The 13,594-nt window shown below is 40.3% G+C and overlaps 1 protein-coding gene and 18 non-coding genes across 20 annotated transcripts; 18 read left to right on the forward strand and 1 right to left on the reverse strand.

Annotated features, from left to right (window-relative positions):
- Positions 1-159: 159 nt before the first annotated feature.
- Positions 160-4,860, reverse strand: lgi3 (leucine-rich repeat LGI family, member 3). Of its 2 annotated transcripts, XM_088376774.1 has the most exons (9): positions 4,558-4,860; positions 3,918-3,989; positions 3,287-3,358; positions 2,916-2,987; positions 2,534-2,605; positions 2,227-2,396; positions 1,980-2,144; positions 1,793-1,883; positions 160-1,401 (listed from the first exon to the last, which is right to left on the reverse strand). In XM_088376774.1, the coding sequence occupies exons 1-9, from the start codon at positions 4,758-4,760 to the stop codon at positions 672-674; spliced, it is 1,647 nt and encodes a 548-aa protein (XP_088232900.1). In that variant the 5' UTR covers positions 4,761-4,860; the 3' UTR covers positions 160-671. The 2 variants fall into 2 exon arrangements, with proteins under 2 accessions (XP_088232900.1, XP_088232902.1); XM_088376776.1 differs by lacking the exon at positions 2,534-2,605.
- A 4,278-nt stretch (positions 4,861-9,138) lies between these two features.
- On the forward strand, positions 9,139-9,211 carry trnak-cuu (transfer RNA lysine (anticodon CUU)). The gene has a single exon. It is a non-coding gene; the product is annotated as a tRNA-Lys (tRNA).
- Positions 9,212-9,306: 95 nt separating this feature from the next.
- On the forward strand, positions 9,307-9,379 carry trnak-cuu (transfer RNA lysine (anticodon CUU)). The gene has a single exon. It is a non-coding gene; the product is annotated as a tRNA-Lys (tRNA).
- A 97-nt stretch (positions 9,380-9,476) lies between these two features.
- On the forward strand, positions 9,477-9,549 carry trnak-cuu (transfer RNA lysine (anticodon CUU)). The gene has a single exon. It is a non-coding gene; the product is annotated as a tRNA-Lys (tRNA).
- A 100-nt stretch (positions 9,550-9,649) lies between these two features.
- trnak-cuu (transfer RNA lysine (anticodon CUU)) lies at positions 9,650-9,722 on the forward strand. The gene has a single exon. It is a non-coding gene; the product is annotated as a tRNA-Lys (tRNA).
- Positions 9,723-9,821: 99 nt separating this feature from the next.
- Positions 9,822-9,894, forward strand: trnak-cuu (transfer RNA lysine (anticodon CUU)). The gene has a single exon. It is a non-coding gene; the product is annotated as a tRNA-Lys (tRNA).
- Positions 9,895-9,988: 94 nt separating this feature from the next.
- On the forward strand, positions 9,989-10,061 carry trnak-cuu (transfer RNA lysine (anticodon CUU)). The gene has a single exon. It is a non-coding gene; the product is annotated as a tRNA-Lys (tRNA).
- Positions 10,062-10,158: 97 nt separating this feature from the next.
- Positions 10,159-10,230, forward strand: trnak-cuu (transfer RNA lysine (anticodon CUU)). The gene has a single exon. It is a non-coding gene; the product is annotated as a tRNA-Lys (tRNA).
- A 93-nt stretch (positions 10,231-10,323) lies between these two features.
- Positions 10,324-10,396, forward strand: trnak-cuu (transfer RNA lysine (anticodon CUU)). Its single transcript has one exon. It is a non-coding gene; the product is annotated as a tRNA-Lys (tRNA).
- A 97-nt stretch (positions 10,397-10,493) lies between these two features.
- On the forward strand, positions 10,494-10,566 carry trnak-cuu (transfer RNA lysine (anticodon CUU)). The gene has a single exon. It is a non-coding gene; the product is annotated as a tRNA-Lys (tRNA).
- A 97-nt stretch (positions 10,567-10,663) lies between these two features.
- On the forward strand, positions 10,664-10,736 carry trnak-cuu (transfer RNA lysine (anticodon CUU)). The gene has a single exon. It is a non-coding gene; the product is annotated as a tRNA-Lys (tRNA).
- Positions 10,737-10,829: 93 nt separating this feature from the next.
- Positions 10,830-10,902, forward strand: trnak-cuu (transfer RNA lysine (anticodon CUU)). The gene has a single exon. It is a non-coding gene; the product is annotated as a tRNA-Lys (tRNA).
- Positions 10,903-10,999: 97 nt separating this feature from the next.
- trnak-cuu (transfer RNA lysine (anticodon CUU)) lies at positions 11,000-11,072 on the forward strand. Its single transcript has one exon. It is a non-coding gene; the product is annotated as a tRNA-Lys (tRNA).
- A 98-nt stretch (positions 11,073-11,170) lies between these two features.
- On the forward strand, positions 11,171-11,243 carry trnak-cuu (transfer RNA lysine (anticodon CUU)). The gene has a single exon. It is a non-coding gene; the product is annotated as a tRNA-Lys (tRNA).
- Positions 11,244-11,341: 98 nt separating this feature from the next.
- Positions 11,342-11,414, forward strand: trnak-cuu (transfer RNA lysine (anticodon CUU)). The gene has a single exon. It is a non-coding gene; the product is annotated as a tRNA-Lys (tRNA).
- A 95-nt stretch (positions 11,415-11,509) lies between these two features.
- Positions 11,510-11,582, forward strand: trnak-cuu (transfer RNA lysine (anticodon CUU)). The gene has a single exon. It is a non-coding gene; the product is annotated as a tRNA-Lys (tRNA).
- Positions 11,583-11,680: 98 nt separating this feature from the next.
- Positions 11,681-11,753, forward strand: trnak-cuu (transfer RNA lysine (anticodon CUU)). Its single transcript has one exon. It is a non-coding gene; the product is annotated as a tRNA-Lys (tRNA).
- A 99-nt stretch (positions 11,754-11,852) lies between these two features.
- On the forward strand, positions 11,853-11,925 carry trnak-cuu (transfer RNA lysine (anticodon CUU)). The gene has a single exon. It is a non-coding gene; the product is annotated as a tRNA-Lys (tRNA).
- Positions 11,926-12,020: 95 nt separating this feature from the next.
- On the forward strand, positions 12,021-12,093 carry trnak-cuu (transfer RNA lysine (anticodon CUU)). Its single transcript has one exon. It is a non-coding gene; the product is annotated as a tRNA-Lys (tRNA).
- The last annotated feature ends 1,501 nt before the right edge of the window (positions 12,094-13,594 follow it).

Here is a 13,594-nt window from a genome sequence, read left to right on the forward strand (position 1 = left end):
GCTGTAAATGGTAATGCACAAGCTTTTTAAAAGTCAAATTTAAAAGCAAAAAAAATAAATAAGATTTTTCAAAACTGATGCGCTGGAAAAAAAAATATTTTTTTTAAAATCAGTGCCAAAATGTGCTTAGGGAAACACAAAGCCACCTTTTATCAAATCTGTTGTTGACCAGTCTAATTGTAGCTTTTTGAAAGTTTACATGCATAACATTCAGTATATCACTTCTACCAGTTATCAGACGAAACATAATTTTCTAGTGGTTGATTCAATAAATGTACATGCATTTCAACAATAATATACATGTAGAAACAGTGATTTGGCATTTCAGTCAGCATCGCACTGAGGCGGTATTATGATTAATATATTTTAAACTTTTTTTAAGTTAGTCATTTACAACATCCTGTGAAATAGCAAAACCTCACTGCAAGTGCATCTCAATAAATTACAATTGTAGAAAAATTAAGAAAAGCATGTGTATGTATAGTGGATCTATTATCTATAAGCAGCAGTGATACATTATTTGTTTTTTCCTCTCTTCCTGAATAAATTATTATTTAAGCTGAATAAATAAAGTTTTCCACACCTGATTTATTGAGATGCGCCTGAATACTCCTGCACATGTCCTGCATGTTTTTGTTTTTTGTTGGCACGACACATTGTCTCTCACATTTCTATTTTGCACTGAGATCAACCAGAAGATGCTGGTAGGCAAGAGAATTGCCCTTGAAGCTGGCAGCCAACATTATGTCCTTATTGTCGACGGACATGAAGCTGAAGGCCCTTGGGGCTCTCATATTGAGTTCTTGGAACAGCTGAAAGCGCTGAGTGAGATCATCCCATAAGTACACTCTAGAAAATGAGAAATCACTCCCAAGGATAAGGTACTGCCGAAGGCCCACGGTGAAGGGATGCACCACCATGGAGCCGCGAGAGGGAAGAGTCTGGATCTCGATGAAACGCTGGCCTTCCCAGCGGAGAATTTTTGAGTCACCAATGAAGCGTGTGAGGCAAAGATAAAGCGCCTTCCGAACCCAGAAGTGTTTGACCATCTGCACGTCAGCTTGCTCTGTGATTTGGGAGAAGAAATCAAACTGCTTTTGGCCTCGGTTCCACTGGTAAACTACTGGTGGTTGAGTTGCGCTGGAGAGGATGAGGTGAGGCTTTCCTCCGACGTTGAGGAACTCCACATGGGTGTCGCGGTGCCAAGGATGGAGGGATTGGTGGGAGTAAAAGCCATTGCTGTTCCATCGATAAATGCTGGTTGAACCGGCCTTCGAACTGTCTGCTACTACAAAATAGCATTCACCATCGAGCTGGAATGTCTCCACAAAGTTGGGCTTCTTCACTCGTGTTGTGTCAATGTCTTGTATCTGCACAAAGCGAAGAGGGTCCTCTTCCCACCTGTAATTTGAACAAAAAGCCTCACAGTTCATTCTGGATGCAAACACATCTGTGCAAAGCTACAGCATCTAAAGTATTTTTGTGTCCATACGGCGATGAAAATGGATGGATGGATGGATGGATGGATGGATGGATGGATGGATGGATGGATGGATGGATGGATGGATGGATGGATGGATGGATGGATGGATGGATGGATGGATGGATGGATGGATGGATGGATGGATGGATGGATGGATGGATGGATGGATGGATGGATGGATGGATGGATGGATGGATGGATGGAGTATTTGTTTGTAGTAGTATCTAATGCCACACTAATTATTTGAAGGTTGGAATCATAAAACCAGTAGAGAATTTCTGCATAGCAACAGAGGTTTGCAAAGCTTACTTGTAGATGTGAGATCCACCAAAAAGTTGAGCCACAACCATGTAAAGCGTGTCGTTTATCACTACTGGTTTGCAGTACAAAGCTGAACGAGCTGCAAAAACACATATAAGAAAGGCACAACAGATAAAAGACAAAATAGACAAACTAAAATACTGTAAATGTTGGCGTGTTTGTCTCCATCACTTACAGGTAATGTTCTGAAATGTCCTGAATTTAATTTCCACATGATCCCACACATAAAGAGTGCAGAAACCTGATTCAGGCTGAGAGAAGACAACAAACATATCTCCCCCAAACTCATAAGACTCCACAGACATAGAATGGAAAGGAAATGTTTCATAAATGGCAAAATCTAGAAAAAGAAAATACAGAGAATGAGAGCAAATTATAAACTGCAAACTGACTCTTCAAACAGAAAATGACAAAGTTCAAACCTGCACTGATGCAATTGAAGTCTCTTGGGGCAAGGTCATGGATCCTGCGACCCTGAAATTCAAAAGGGCTTGCACAGTATATGGGAGGAACAGAAGTGTTGGTCTTTTCTATCCAGTCAACTAGCCACTTGATCTTGCAATCGCAGCGGAAGGAGTTTCCTCGCAGGTCCCTGAAACCAATGATGCAACACGGATACAAAGTGTTATCTCAACGATTGACCAAGTCAGTTTAGTAGTTGAGTGCAGAGTCGCATGACAGGATCACTCCAACAGGTCAACTCCAACATGCTTACAAATCAACACTTACAAATCTGTGAGGATGTCCAGATGTTTAAACAGATCTCTGGGCAGCTGTTGGAGGTTGTTGTTTGAGAGGGATCTGAAAAGGTTCACTTGATGATTTTTACAATTATTTTGTTGTTAAATTTACTGTATGCCAAAGTTCTGGTCATGCAGGCAGCGTCGTGAGCCACGCACATTCTTTTCCATCACTCCACGCCGATGAACTCTTCACCATAAATGTGAAACAAATGGACGAAGGAGCAACTGAGTGTGCCTTCTCGTATCTCACAACTACATATTCTTACGTCACGCCTCCATTCACAATGCTCGGAACAAGGACCCCCCTATACTAAAAATGAGCTAGTTTAAACTGCAAAATGGCATGCCGGGAGTGATGACATACTCACAGATGAGTCAGAGATTTTAGTCCCCGGAAGGTATGTTTTGAGAGAGTTTGGACTTCGTTATTCTCAATGAACCTGGAATAGAAAAACTAGTTACTTGTTTGGCACAATTGATTATGTGTTATCAATGCAAGGCAAATGAACAAAAAGCTAATTTTAGAAGCTTGTACAAAAAAAACAAAGATTTACAAATGTATGCATTAATATTTAGCAATGCCTTTTAATTAGCCACAAATCAGAATGTGAAAATGCAGAGGAAGCATCAGTAAGCCATGAAAAGTCAGTCTCTGATAAACCTAACTTTTTACTTACATTTACCATCTAAATAAATCCAATTGTCAAAAGAAACTTCAAGAAATTGAAATTTTACTAACAGGTACTGAAGGTGAGACAGCCCAGCAAAAGCATCATCTGAAATGGTGGAGAATGTGTTGGAGTTCAAGAGTCTGTGGACACAACAAAAATAGTTAGACGCATTGAGAAAACATGCAGTCAACTACTGTGATTGTGCACCCAAGTTCTTTGACATGTGCATATTTTCACCAACATTTTATTAAATATTAACAAACATTATAAATAATGAGAAGATGTGCCTGTCCACGAAAATAGAGCCGGTCAAGTAAACTGCACAGTCAACTGTCATCACAATACATTTAATGTCATCACTCAAACTGAAAATTGGAGCAAACAACTGCAAGCTTGCACACATAAATAAGACACACACAAATGATTGAATGTGACAGACAAATAGGGCTTTGTCAGGGGAACAACTGAGGCACTCAGTTATCTGGGATGACAGAAGCACAAGTCGTATTCTTGCTATGCCACCACTGTTTTCAAACGCCATTTATTTCAAGTGGCTGGAGTTCTTTCATTGCTAAATTGCTTTAAAAGATTTTATTGCAAACCGCAGCATGAACTGTGTGCAAATCTGACGAAATCTGAAGAAAGTGACTCTGTTGCACACACTTCAGATGAAAAACACTGCTGTTGTCATACACTTACAAAAACTGGAGTAGGTGAAGGTGCGAGAAAGCTCCCTCAGGAATCGTTGTAAATCCTGTGTTCACCATCGTCCTGTGCAGACATTTAACATATCAGCTGATTTTACAGGCAGGGCCAGAATTCACAGGTGTAATGTCACGTGGCTTTATGAGGTTTCATTCCCAACTGTTGACCCAACCTTTCTCAGGTCACATCTGTCATTATTTGAATGTCATTGAATCTTTTCCAAACCGGAACACACAACTTCATTTCTTACTTCTATTTTGCAAAATGAGGTCACTTTGCCTTCTTGTCTTGAAATCCATATGCGCTACTGGAGTCCACATCACGTGAACAGAAGCTCTCAACAAACAGCCCCTTACCCTTGTAGCAAGGGTTCAGTATTATTTCATTCAATAGAGTGATCTTTGGAGGACAGACAGCTAATCTATTGCAAGGTGCAACAAGATGTTACTGAGTTCCACGCTTACCATATGTCATCAATTTGCAAATGTATACAAACACAGAAAGCATTGCATAATAAAACAACATGCTTTCTGTTTTCACATCTGATCAAATACACATTTTACTCCTCAGAACATAATGACATCATTGATGACTTCAAGCAAGTAAGAGTAGGGAGACAATAGTTTCAACTCACAGAGAAATGATGCCAGGTGGGAAGCTCTTTGGAATAGCCTTCGTATCCACACAAAAAGCACTATCTTTGGTGCACGAACAGGTCGCAGGACAGCGGGCTATCTTGATGGCCTTTTTTGTGTTTGTGTCTCCTGGCAGGCAGAAAGACAGACACAAAACCAGCAAGTGAATCACACGGAGGCATCTTGGTCCAATCTCCATCATGTTTGAGCAGAAGGAGAAGGTGAAGCAACGTGAGCAGAAAAGCAGGTGCTGTGATGGCAGGCAATGAGCACACTGCCTAACAGCCCAGCACTAATGCTGAGTGCCCAGTTGAGAGAGAGGGATGGGTTGGGGAGGGGAACCGAGAGGGTTCTTGAGTCTCCTGGCTGCTCTGCAGTTTCCCTTGATTCATGTTCTATGCTGCGACACAAACTGTGCAGCAAGAAATGATGCTTTCTTGCAATGGGACCAGCAGAACCACTGAATTATTTATTATCACTCAAAGAGTGCACAAAAGGCTGAAGGTAGACAAAAACTCAATCTTTTATATTTTATAATAGGCATCATATGCCCTGGACCACAGTGGCCACATATGATAGACATCCACACTCACGTTAACAACTAAGGACAATTTAGAGTCTTAACCCTGCTTTAACTCTCTTAACCAAAGGAACATTTTGGTCATATGACCCAAGAACTAAAGGGAGAAAAAAAGCTGAAGCCAAGATTTCAACCTACGACCTCCAATTGTGAGGCAATTATGTCTTTACTGTAGTGCTGCCTGGCTAAACTGAATTTCATCAAAATTTGCAAGTTTTATTAAAAATATATTACGTGTCAGGTTTTTGGGACCCATAAGCTGTACATCAAAATGGAAAAACATACTTTTGATAAAAAATGTAAAATACTTTAGAAAGGAAAGTAACTCTATTAACCGTATTTGTGGGGTTTGTCCCTGTGGTGCCGTCACTGAATGTAACTTGAGTCCAGACAACAAGCTAAGGTGAATTTTAAAATAACTGCCCTCACATTTCCAGTCCAGAAATGTGGTAGATTCACTCCCTCTAAATTCACCGGCTCAATATTAATATTATTATATTATTGAGTGATTTTTTTTGGTATCATCTCCCTGATTGACATGAGGTACACTGCCTCTCACTCTCAGTCTAGACTCAATTTTCAAGTGATGCTAAAGATTATATAAGCAGTATAGAAAATTTATGGAATTAAAGCGTTGGCCTGTACAATACTGAAGAAAAAGTAAGAAAACACAAGAGGGCGCTGATGGCCATAAAATTGTCTATTGAAGCAGCAGGAGACTTGCACGGTGCTAATGGCCCGTGCCAGGCATTGCCAACCTCTCCTCACAAGGACTCTGTTGACACAATCACAAGCAAGGAGTCCTCACGAGATCAGTCAGGCAGTCAACAGTTAAAAACTAAACACAATGTCCTCTGTCTCCAAAGCACAAAGAATGAGATAGTCCAGCGTATTCTCCTACATTGTTAGAGCAACTTTGGATTATCCATGCAGTTACTATATGCACCACTTTGTTGTACTTTTTCTTGCCATGGCGATTTCCTGTCTACATGATGTGACACTTCTTTTTTTGTGATCAATATATTATCCTTCTAGGGTGCAAAAAATTGAGCACAGAAAGTGGCTTAATTAGTAAACTTCTTAAGGAGTGTTTTGCTTTGTTATAGTTGAATGATAATTGGAAGGCTTATTGCAAAGTAGTTCAGAAATTATCCCCACGCCTGACATTATGCCTCGGTCATGCAGTTCTTTAACACTGAGAAAGAATTCAAATGTCAGGCGGTTACAAAATTATGGGTGGTGCCTCATGCAGTTAGGGAAAACTATTTCCTGGAAAACAACTATTGCTATGGTTTATTTTCCTTTGTCAGTTGGTTCAAGGACCTTGATTTTGTCTTTTAACAAATATAGTGTAAAGTGGGTGTAAGTCTTGTGTAGCGAGGAATGTCAATGTCTGAATTTCCTCTTTGCCGAGCACCACCCAATTCCACCTCTGCCGGGAGCCAGCATAAATGCACGGAAGAGAAAAACCGCGCTTGAAAGAGCAGCTGGCAGGCCCGAAATTATTTCTATGAGAAGGCAGAGGTATCTAAACTGTTGCAAAATACCCATCCCAAACTTCATTCTAACTAAATAACACTTGGGTCCAGAAAGTAAAATCCCTTCTGAGAAGAGTTCTGGCACCTGTGGCTAAATCCAAACTGTGGCAGGGTTTAACTTTCTGGACCTGGATTTGGCACTTGCTATGGCTGCAGAACTGGATAGTGTGTGGGTGTTCTTCCAAAAGATTTTACAAGTCAATGCCGGTCGGATCCTGGATTCAAAATATGAATCACATATTACAGCAAATCAAAATGCACAAAAGCTTTCACACAAATCCATTTCTGAAGACCGAGACAGGCCTCGAATATTATTCAGTACCACTCCAAATTACCACACATTCCAAGAGCTCAACTTTTCTAGTTGCACTTCAACGAGCAGGATTAAATAACGTTGTGGTCAACATCCTCCACTACTGCTAGTTTTAGTCTTGTTCTTCTTTTAAGAATCTAAAGTCAGCTCAGGAAGAATTGTTCTTAATTATAAGGGATCATGTTAAAATGGAATTTTCCACTTAAATGCCGGTCCTGTGGTCCTCAAAGTTGAACCCACATCCCATTCTGACTATGGGCCAAGGAGCCTGAAGAGAACTCTTTGTTTGTCTCCAATCCTGTTTTATTCATGGTTTGGCCTACTGACTGCACAGGAAACAGGAAAATCAAAACAAGAAAAAACACAAAATATTTTTTTTTCCTAGCTGCTCCCGGCAATGCATTTCAGACACGAGTCACAGAGGTGTTAAGACCTCAGACATGTATACGCACGCACGCACGCACGCACGCACGCACGCACGCACGCACGCACGCACGCACGCACGCACGCACGCACGCACGCACGCACGCACGCACGCACGCACGCACGCACGCACGCACGCACATAGTGTACAGTAGATTCTTTTGGATACTTGACTGCAGCATGGTAACAAGAGTGCAGGACAGAAAAGCACAAGGACTCAAATGAATGTGATTCAGAAGCATTAAATCATTATCTTCATGAGGCCACCAGCTGAAGATGAGCCCATAGCAAACGTCCTTTTTAGCGCAAATGATGCATTCACATGTCCATGAAATTCAATTAGCTAATTGTTTGTCTTGACTCTTGAAAAGCATAGCTAAGCAAAAGCTGTATGTTTAATTTATCTTCATCTAATGCCCCATTAGAGCATTACAAATATGCAAATAAAATTCATAATGGAAGGTTTTAAGCATTGGTCAACCTGTTAGTAATGGGGATCAGGTAGTGTGCAACATTGATCTGTTGGCCTTTTTTTTTTTGCTAAGTGACTATTTGAAATTACTTTGGGCTCCTTTCTAGTTTATGATAGCTCAGCCACTGAATGCTATGTTTGCCAATCTCAGCTCATACGCAGTTCAATTCATGAGAGTACAGACATTACTTTAGAAGAAGTGGTATGATTAGAGTCCTGTGCACAGTGAAACTGCTGCTTTGATTCAGTCCCTCTCACTAGCCTTCAAGGTTTGAGCTAAAAGAAGTGTGCAAAGCAGGGATATTGAAGGTGAATAGCACTATCATTGGTGACTAATTTCAGTAGATGAAATACAAAGACCGTTTTACGATTCCAGGTAAGGATAACTTTCATAAATGAAAGGGCATGTAAAGGAGGAACTCTATCGCACCCTCCCCCCCAACCTCCACCCTCAAGCAAAGCTGCCATAAAAGACAGGCGATATGCCTCTTGCACAGGGATGTGTCGGAGGAATGTTTTGCAGGTATCGTGCTGCCTGTAGGGACTGTGGAGAAAGGCCCAACACACCCATTGATGCTGTATGATAAAGGCCATGACAGGCTCAGATTATATGTCAGAGCCTGGAGGAGGTGTCTGGGTCTCAGGCAGGCTTGTGCTGAAGAAAGTCGATCTAGTGAGAATGACACGGAGACATACCTGGAAGCAAAGTTTTTTTTTTTCCTGTGTGTGAGGGCGTCAACACATCTTGCAAGGGGAGAATTCACTACCACTGACTAACCCATCCTCACTGACAAAGAAACAAATCCATCACATTTCACTGGCCACACCTGTGTCACCAAACACCATCAAAATTGTATTTAAAAAAATAACACCAGATTTGCATGGTATGACACAAAGTCTGAGCAGGGAAAAGCTTCTCCAAAAGAGCCAGCCTTATTTACAGAGGCATGTGCTAGCAAGAAGACTGCTTACTTTGTAATTACGCTAAAAATACTATGATCAACCCACCACCTCATGTTAGAACTTGCATACTTCACACACTTGTTAATTAATGTCTTTCAGAGGATGAATGTGGATGCTGATTTTTTTTTTTTATTCAGTCGGTAGAGCATGAAACCCTTAATCTCAGGGTTGTGGGTACGAGCCCCACATTGGACATCTGCCACTTGTTGGACAGGTTTTAATGTTGAATCTGCCATACCCTATTAAAAAAAACAAAAAAAAAACAAAAAATACAAAGTCTTAACACTAGGAGCCTGGTTATCTTAGTCGGTAGAGCATGAGATTCTTAATCTCAAGGTCGTGGGTTCGAGCCCCACATTGGGCGTCTGCTGCTTTTTGGACAAGTTTTAATGTTGAAGCTACCATACCCGATTTATAAATAAATAAAAATAAAAATAAAACAAAATCTCATATAAAAGAGCCCGATTAGCTCAGTCGGTAGAGCATGAGACTCTTAATCTCAGGGTCGTGGGTTCGAGCCCCACATTGGGTGTCTGCTACTTGTGGGACAATTTTTAATGTTGAATCTGCCATACCCTATTTAAAAAAACAAAAACAAAAAAAAATGAAACAAAATCTAACACAAAAGAGCCCGGTTAGCTCAGTCGGTAGAGCATGAGACTCTTAATCTCAGGGTCGTGGGTTCGAGCCCCACATTGGGCGTCTGCTGCTTTTTGGACAAGTTTTGATGTTGAATCTGCCATACCCGATTTAAAAAAAAAAAAAAAAAATTTTTAAATAAAACAAAATCTCATACCAAAGACCCTGGTTAGCTCAGTCGGTAGAGCATGAGACTCTTAATCTCAGGGTCGTGGGTTCGAGCCCCACATTGGGCGTCTGCTGCTTTTTGGACAAGTTTCGATGTTGAATCTACCATACGAGATTTAAAAATAAATAAATAAAAATAAAAATAAAACAAAATCTCTTATAAAAGAGCCCGGTTAGCTCAGTCGGTAGAGCATGAGACTCTTAATCTCAGGGCCGTGGGTTCGAGCCCCACATTGGGCGTCTGCCACTTGTGGGACAATTTTTAATGTTGAATCTGCCATTCCCTATTTAAAAAAAATAAAAAATAAAATAAAACAAAATATCATACAAAAGAGCCCGGTTAGCTCAGTCGGTAGAGCATGAGACTCTTACTCTCAGGGTCGAGGGTTCGAGCCCCACATTGGGCGTCTGCTGCTTTTTGGACAAGTTTTGATGTTGAATCTGCCATACCCGATTTAAAAAAAAAAATAAAAAAAAAATAAAACAAAATCTTACACAAAAAGAGCCCGGTTAGCTCAGTCGGTAGAGCATGAGACTCTTAATCTCAGGTCGTGGGTTCGAGCCCCACATTGGGCGCCTGCTGCTTTTCGGACAAGTTTTGATGTTGAATCTGCCATACCCGATTTAAAAAAAAAACTTTTTAAATGAAAAAAAATCTCATACAAAAGAGCCCGGTTAGCTCAGTCGGTAGAGCATGAGACTCTTAATCTCAGGGTCGTGGGTTCGAGCCCCACATTGGGCGTCTGCTGCTTTTTGGACAAGTTTTGATGTTGAATCTACCATACGATTTAAAAATAAATAAATAAAAATAAAAATAAAACAAAATCTCATATAGAAGAGCCCGGTTAGCTCAGTCGGTAGAGCATGAGACTCTTAATCTCAGGGTCGTGGGTTCGAGCCCCACATTGGGCGTCTGCTGCTTTTTGGACAAGTTTTGATGTTGAATCTGCCATACCCGATTTAAAAAAAAAATAAATAAATAAATAAAACAAAATCTCACACAAAAAGAGCCCGGTTAGCTCAGTCGGTAGAGCATGAGACTCTTAATCTCAGGGTCGTGGGTTCGAGCCCCACATTGGGCGTCTGCTGCTTTTTGGACAAGTTTTGATGTTGAATCTACCATACGATTTAAAAATAAATAAAAATAAAAATAAAACAAAATCTCATATAAAAGAGCCCGGTTAGCTCAGTCGGTAGAGCATGAGACTCTTAATCTCAGGGTCGTGGGTTCGAGCCCCACATTGGGCGTCTGCTGCTTTTTGGACAAGTTTTGATGTTGAATCTGCCATACCCGATTTAAAAAAAAAAATTTAAAAAAAATAAAACAAAATCTTACACAAAAAGAGCCCGATTAGCTCAGTCGGTAGAGCATGAGACTCTTAATCTCAGGGTCGTGGGTTCGAGCCCCACATTGGGTGTCTGCTGCTTTTTGGACAAGTTTTGATGTTGAATCTGCCATACCCGATTTAAAAAAAAAAAATTAAAAAAAAATAAAACAAAATCTTACACAAAAAGAGCCCGGTTAGCTCAGTCGGTAGAGCATGAGACTCTTAATCTCAGGGTCGTGGGTTCGAGCCCCACATTGGGCGTCTGCTGCTTTTTGGACAAGTTTTGATGTTGAATCTGCCATACCCGATTTAAAAAAAAAAAATTAAAAAAAAATAAAACAAAATCTTACACAAAAAGAGCCCGGTTAGCTCAGTCGGTAGAGCATGAGACTCTTAATCTCAGGGTCGTGGGTTCGAGCCCCACATTGGGCGTCTGCTACTTTTCGGACAAGTTTTGATGTTGAATCTGCCATACCCGATTTAAAAAAAAAAAAAAATTTAAATGAAAAAAAATCTCATACAAAAGAGCCCGGTTAGCTCAGTCGGTAGAGCATGAGACTCTTAATCTCAGGGTCGTGGGTTCGAGCCCCACATTGGGCGTCTGCTGCTTTTTGGACAAGTTTTGATGTTGAATCTGCCATACCCGATTTAAAAAAAAAAAATTAAAAAAAAATAAAACAAAATCTTACACAAAAAGAGCCCGGTTAGCTCAGTCGGTAGAGCATGAGACTCTTAATCTCAGGGTCGTGGGTTCGAGCCCCACATTGGGCGTCTGCTGCTTTTTGGACAAGTTTTGATGTTGAATCTGCCATACCCGATTTAAAAAAAAAAAAATTTAAAAAAAATAAAACAAAATCTTACACAAAAAGAGCCCGGTTAGCTCAGTCGGTAGAGCATGAGACTCTTAATCTCAGGGTCGTGGGTTCGAGCCCCACATTGGGCGTCTGCTACTTTTCGGACAAGTTTTGATGTTGAATCTGCCATACCCGATTTAAAAAAAAAAAAAAATTTAAATGAAAAAAAATCTCATACAAAAGAGCCCGGTTAGCTCAGTCGGTAGAGCATGAGACTCTTAATCTCAGGGTCGTGGGTTCGAGCCCCACATTGGGCGTCTGCCGCTTGTCGGACAAGTTTTAACATTTAATCTGCCATACCTTATCAAAAAAAAAAAAAAAAAAAAAATGAAACAAAGTCTTAACACTAAGATCCCGGTTGGCTCAGTCGGTAGAGCATGAGGCTCTTAATCTTAGGGTCATGGGTTCAAGACTCACATTGGGCGTCTGCCAATTGTTTTGGCTCATTTGCAAATAACAGCGGCCACAAGTATTATCTGTATGATGGTATTCTTATTTTTTTCCTTCATGTATTTAGAGTCAAATACAACTATATATGTCAGGGTAAACAAATAGAAGATAAATTAAAGATAATTAAACAATTAATGCAAATCATTGTGACACTGCAGGATTTATGTACACCCAAAGTTTAACATAGCCAAGGAAAGAAATATAGGGACAAATATACACTTCACTTTGCACATGGATGTTTGCCAGGATGATATTCATGGGTTCAATTTGTATGCTGCTGCCACTCTACTCTCTATCCGTTTTGCTAAACCATTTGTCCTCTGTCGCAAGAATAATGGTTTCATTTGGAGAAGAAGGTGCGCAATGGGTTGACGTCAACATTGCACCTTACTCAGGTCTCCCTCTCTCTCCAAAAGAGACTAATTAGAAAGGCCTTTTACCATATCATGACTTCAAACTTTCATCTAATGCATGTTTGTTTACTCCAGTCATAGTTTATAATTGTCAACCCAAATAAATGAATGCCTCATATTATATATATGTAAACAGAGACTGATAAAAACTGTTCAAATGTTTTAAAAATATGACTGCTAATAAAAATGTCTATCTCTCTATTTTTTAAAGGTGAAACCAATTTGTAATTGTAGCATTGGCATGAATTTGATGCACAATTTGTCTTTGCGGAACACATAAAAAGATGTGGCGGGCCGTATCTGGGCCCCCAGGCCTTGAGTTTACTCCCAAGCCTATCCTTAATCACCTCCTCTATAAATGGATATATATTTAATCTTAATGTTTTCAATATTTGAAATTATTTCTATGGTCAAGTGCAAAGTCCCATGGGACTGGGGCTAGTAGCCATTCACACAGTGGAGAAGTCTTAAGTACTGAAGTGTCAACAAAGCATCAAAATTTCTGCTCCATTCAGCATGCCAGCAACTGAGCATAGGCTTGAGCTCTCGAACAAGAGCTGTCTTTGGTTGGCATTAAAAAAAAATAACTGCATTTGAGACATTAATTTAGCTTGATTTGGAGCATGACAAAATGGGGACTTGTATTTTTACCTGTTTGTAAGTTCTGTTCCACTGCTTCACCCGCATGCACACACACACACACATTCTGACTAATCAAGTGTTTCTTATGTAGGGGTGACAGAGACTTGAAGTGTTATTCATCACCAGTGAAGGGTGATTTCTTGAAAATGAACACGCAAGGCAAACCTGGCATGAATCAAAGCCTTCAGGCCTCAATGGATAGGAGCCGATTCACAAACCTGAGGGGGTAAAAAAGGATGGTAAGTGATGACCA

The sequence above is a fragment of the Syngnathus floridae genome, chromosome 5 (assembly GCF_059516105.1).
Source record: "Syngnathus floridae isolate MCC-2025c chromosome 5, RoL_Sflo_1.0, whole genome shotgun sequence".
In the NCBI taxonomy this organism is placed as follows: Eukaryota; Metazoa; Chordata; class Actinopteri; order Syngnathiformes; family Syngnathidae; genus Syngnathus; species Syngnathus floridae.

Excerpts from the sequence above, each read along its gene's own strand:
- lgi3 (XM_088376774.1), bottom strand. The coding sequence starts at position 4,760 with ATGATGGAGATTGGACCAAGATGCCTCCGTGTGATTCACTTGCTGGTT. Across the intron at positions 2,606-2,915 it reads CTAAAATCTCTGACTCATCT|ATCCCTCTCAAACAACAACC; the intron begins GTGAGTATGTCA and ends GAACCTTTTCAG. Across the intron at positions 2,145-2,226 it reads CTTCAATTGCATCAGTGCAG|ATTTTGCCATTTATGAAACA; the intron begins GTTTGAACTTTG and ends TTCTTTTTCTAG.